The sequence below is a fragment of the Austrofundulus limnaeus genome, unplaced genomic scaffold, assembly GCF_001266775.1.
Source record: "Austrofundulus limnaeus strain Quisiro unplaced genomic scaffold, Austrofundulus_limnaeus-1.0 Scaffold215, whole genome shotgun sequence".
NCBI classification, from domain to species: domain Eukaryota; kingdom Metazoa; phylum Chordata; class Actinopteri; order Cyprinodontiformes; family Rivulidae; genus Austrofundulus; species Austrofundulus limnaeus.
In genome coordinates this window covers 417,302-422,624 of record NW_013952617.1, presented here as the reverse complement: position 1 = coordinate 422,624, position 5,323 = coordinate 417,302, and the positions used below count along the sequence as shown (strand labels likewise).

The 5,323-nt window shown below is 39.6% G+C and overlaps 1 protein-coding gene across 1 annotated transcript; it reads left to right on the top strand.

Annotated features, from left to right (window-relative positions):
- Positions 1-58: 58 nt before the first annotated feature.
- On the top strand, positions 59-2,734 carry noxo1b (NADPH oxidase organizer 1b; the record flags this gene model as incomplete). Its single annotated transcript, XM_014019305.1, is given in 6 exon segments — positions 59-131; positions 302-485; positions 578-780; positions 909-1,013; positions 1,133-1,250; positions 1,361-2,734. Coding segments are annotated over 6 exon segments (1,374 nt in total), but the record flags the coding sequence as incomplete, so codon positions are not given.
- Between the last annotated feature and the right edge of the window lie 2,589 nt (positions 2,735-5,323).

The window sequence follows — 5,323 nt, the reverse complement described above, 5'->3', positions numbered from 1 at the left end:
AGGCTTATTCAGATTTGTTTTTGAAGTCTTAATCTGTTTTTTTTTATTTCTTTAACAGAGGCAACTGAAAAAGAAGTTCCCTAAATTCAATCCTTTTCGCAAAACTGACAGAACGATCCCAAAATTCACAGGTATCTTCATTTTAATTGGTTGATTCATCAACAAATAGCCAGGAAGCATGTTAAAGCCGTTTACAGTCATAAACAAATTGTAAACGGCTTTTTAAGATCAAAATAATGCTGAAGTGATATCCTGGAAAAGGACCTTCTTTCCAGCTGTGATWAATTGGTTCTTGTTCCAGGAAAGGCCAGGAGGAGCAGCCTCCAGCAGAAAGGATCCAAAAAGTCGGTCGTACAAATGAAGCTCCTGGAGAAGTACTGTRCCAGACTTCTCAGCTGTGAGCCGAATGTGACGCAGAGTTCAGAGGTCATGCGCTTTTTCACTCCCAAAGACCACGACCTGCAGCCGGACTTCACCAAGAACACGTGAGGTTTTTTTACAGTTTCAGCAGGAAATCTTCTGCCCACTGCTCAGTCTTCTTGAGTGGGTTAAATAATGTCTTGTCTCCATCACACAGTGTCATGATCATGATGGCGGATGACCTGACGAGCGGGGACCACGGGCACAGTGGCATTCGTCATTCCATGGGAAATGTCACCCACCCGTTTGTCACCCAGACGTTCCGCTGCGTGGCACCATACGAGACCAAGGACACCAAAAACAAGCCGTTTAAGGTTGCCATGAACGAGAAGCTGGACGTCCTGATCAAAGATCCTGCAGGTCAGGGATTCAATTAATTTTTCCTCAAAATACACAAAAAAAAGGAGGAATTGTAGCATCAGCATTTCGACAGACGCTGCAKATTTCTGTCGACCTTCATGCTCATTCGCTGGTGTTTCTTTGTTCAGGTTGGTGGCTCGTGGAAAACGAGAGCAAGAAGCTGGCATGGTTTCCTGCTCCCTACCTRGAGGTTCTRGATGATGATGAKGAGGARGAGGATGAATACCTGGGAGGTATTACAGTCATTTTGTGATCCTTCTTTTAAAACCAGTTGTACCTTTCATCACTACCCCATTATCAGCTGTAGAACTGCCTAAATGTGCTGCTAAAAGTGATTTGTTTTGCTTGTCAGGTTCTCTGTACTGTGCCGTGAAGAATTACTCCACAAAGATGGTAGATGAGGTGTCTGTATCCATCGGTTCTGTGGTGGAGGTGCTGAGGAAGTCTGAAGATGGCTGGTGGCTSATCAGGTAACTGTTTGCTTTGTCTTTGAAAACAAATACCACATATTGTCCATTTTCTGCATATTTAGAAGCTGAAATTGAACCGCTAAACTTTTTCTTGCAATCTTTCTCTTCAGGTTCAATGGCAAGGTTGGCTATGTCCCATCTATGTTCCTGCAACCGTACAACAACCCACGGGCGGGGCTTCATGGCCTGCACAGGAAGATACACAGTTCCTCCCTGAACCTGGCATCCAGCAGAGAACCTCAGGCTCCTTCGCCACCAACAATCGTTGAAGAAAACAACTCCCAACAYGACTATGAGGTTCCCTCCAGACAGGAGTCCAGAGTCTCAGCTCGTTTCCAAAGAGCCCAATCCCTGGATGTTCTCTCTGAGTCCTGGCTGCAGACCCACGCAGAAAGAGACGCCTCCACGTCAGATGGCACCAACTCGATCTTCTCCAGCGTTTCCTCCGGCAGYGATTCCGATTTGAATTTTGAAGCTGAGCCAGAGAGCCCCACAGGCCAGCCTGAAGTCAGTCCCAGTTCAGGCAGCAGCTCCGACCTCAGTCTCTCTGATCGCTGCAGCTCCAACACCAGCACCGACTCCAAATCCGACTCCGGCACCTGCACAGACTCCAGCGCCAGATCTGAGAGCACAGAGCCTGCCAGGTCCRACAAGAACGAGGCAGCCTCAAGAGCTCCGAGAGTTCCTCCGAGACCTAAGGCCCAAGAGATCTTGACYCGCTGCACCTCCATGACACGCAAGGCCGCCATGGTCAACCGAACCCTCCTTCAGGGTCTGCCACAGCCCATCCAGAGCCGTTAGGGAAAACAGAACTGGTTCTGTTCCATAAGAGTTTTTAAACCTGGTTAAATTACATACACACTGTGTAATATAAAACATGGAACAAACTAAATCTTTCAACGTTCAACACTGATAATGTATTTTTTATCCTATATTTCACAATGATGTCGAAAGAATTCGACATAGAAAAAAAAACCCAACAAATGTCAATTGATGTTCATTTTGTTTTAATGAGCCAAGGCATCTTAAGCTTGCRTATTAAAGACATAGCTTCAGTGAAGCATTAAAAGGCGTGGCATGAAGGAAATCTATGTAATCCTTATAGTAAGCAAATGCTTTTTTTTATACAAATGAAGGAAGCTTTAATGGGAAGATGGGACTGAAAGAAGTTCTAAATGTAATGACAGCTATAAATTCTCTATTTCTTTGATTTTCACAACTCACTACGGACGTGATATGAATGACATTTGTAATTTTTTTCTTGTCATTTGTTTCTCATTGTAATGTATTTTACAGTACATTTAATATTTTTGTATACTGTGTTTAAACAGTTYGTTTTGCTGCACGTTGCTGTCACACAAGTGATAACCTCAACTCTGTTTTACATTGACTATGTTATCAAGTCCTTCATTGTGTTATAACTTGTATCTGAAATGTCTGTACGTGATGAATAATCAGTTCAATAAACTCTAATYTAAACTTAACAGATTGACGTGGAGTTCTATTTTGGTTCACAGAACCTTTCAGGGAAAAAGAAATGTTTTAGTATCTTAAGGTTTTTTTTCCTCAGCATCTTATCACTTCATTAAATATGAGTCATGTACCAGAATTATAAGAGAAAGCTAAAGGAATGAAGACGTTTGGCCTTGTGCACATTTTAGTGACAGTCTTAGGCTGGGTGCAGTTTTTGTACAGTAAATGTGGCGACGTTGCAAATTTCAAAATGTTTTTCTTTTATTCGGCAAAAAGATTAAAAAACCTAAATGTTTTGCAAAGAACATAAAATGTTATACACGATCTTAACAGAATCAATTTTCTTGCCACTAAAACTCAAAATTACACTTTAAGGCCTTTTTTTGTTAAATGTTTAGCGCACAGTCTGAGCTGACTGAAATGTAAAGGTTTTCTTTATCCACATTGTTAACTTGATAAAATTGGAGGATTGATTTATTTTGCTTTCTTACACAGAACYTTTGTCTTTCTGCAAAATACTTTTGTGTTATTTGGCTATACCTTTGCTTTCTCACACAATACTTTTGTGTTACTGCACAATAATTTTGCGTTACCTTGAAATACTTTTGCATTCTCATACAATACATTTGTGTTACTACACAATACATTTGCGTTCTCACACAATACTTTTGTGTTACTGCACAATATGTTTGCTTTCTCACACAATACGTTTGTGTTACTGCACAATAATTTTGCAATACCTCGCAATGCTTTTGTTTTCTCACACAATACTTTTGCATCACTACACAATACTTTTGCGCTCCCTCACAATACTTTTGCGTTCTCATGCAATATTTTTGTGTTACTGCACAATAATTTTGCAACACCTCACAGTACATTTGCGTTAAAGTGGCCGTGGCCCAGAGAAACCTCGGTTGGAGTCAGAATGTCTACAAGTGTCAGGAAAACCAGCTTGATGTTTTTGAGCATCTGTATTTGGTGTGTCTGATTACTGCTTTAAAAAATAACCTGAAACATAATTAGCATTAGTGCTCTTCTCAGAAATAGATTCAGATGTAAGGAGTGCCTGAATCATGGGAATTTTATTCACGCTTCAAATAAATCTCTCAGTGGTCAATCGTTAAGTGATAACTAAAAAATATCAACAACATTACAAAAGTATTTCAATTCASGCATCAAAACCAATCACTGCAAGATTTTTTGTGGTGTTTTGTAAACAATCTTTTCAGTTCTGCATGGACATATTGCCACTTTCATCAAAAATAAAATGGAGCGGTATCATTTTATTATTTAGTGTGGTCCTGTCGGATGGAAACTTATTTTCTTTTTGAACAAAGGTTGTTCAATGATCTGTTTAAAATAAGAGGAAATATTGCTTGATGCCACTGGCAAAAAGACAGATCGTTAAAAAGTTCAAAAATAGAGAATTGATGTGGGCAGAAGGAAATAAACCAGAGCAGAGAGYGTATTTACAGTAAGGAAGCAAACTTCCACATTCAAATGCACGGGTATGAACAAAGAGAACAAATGAATGAGTCAAAACTCTTGAGGTGGAACAGATTGGTCAATCATAAATTTGGGTAAAAAAATAACAATATCAGGCACTCCAAATAAAAATCACATTGAAAGTAGTGGAAAAATAAGACAGCACATGAGTTTGAATCTGGTTTAGTGATGTTCTCAGTTATACTTTCAGTTTCCCCATCAGTACTTTTGATTCTGACAATGCTTGCTTGCTGATGAAAAACAGCATGATTTCCTGGAACAGACACAAAAGAAGACAATTGGGTTTTGAGTCTAATAATAACAACTGGTGAGACAGACTATGAAGGTGCTTGAGCTCCACAAACTAGTCACGAAAAGTATTTTTATTTCATGAATCYAATCCTTTTTATCTGTTTATCTGGAACATGTTTTATGTTCARTCACACATAAAAGACAAACAAACGTGGCACCACTCCCTCTATTATTAAGATAATAACTCAAAGCCATGCAAGATAACAATGTCAGTGAACGTGTGAATGTGTGCAGGCTGAACACGCAGCCCAACAACAAAACCTTCTGAAGATTTGCATATTWTGAACAATTAAGGTTGTTGACGATGCTTGTTTATTGCATACCAGCATGACCATAATGCAACAYGCCTACACTTGTTTCTACAAAGTCTTGAAGTAAATTTACATAGATAACCTGAGAGACAATTCAGAGTTTCAACACTGCAAGTTATTTATAATAAGGTTGGGTTCTTTGTTGTGTGTAACCAGTGGAACAGTTGGCTATCCTTGTTTGCTCTCATCCAAGTGGCAGGTTTAATTCCCAGTTGGAATTTCCATGTTTTTCTATTGATGGATGTGTTTTTGCATGGTATTTTGATATCCTACCAGAATCCTAAAATACTGAATGATTCTAAGTTGGCATTAGACTCATGGTTATTTTTCTCTGTGCTCTTTGAACTGGCGACCTAATAATTTCATATGGTGAGGGGGGCAAAATATTTGCCCCAAGAATTGTGACAAGAAGGGACAGGCAACCCAAAGCTGAGAACAACATGATGGGATTTTCATCACACAACTACAGCGGGTAAAATAAGTATTGAACAC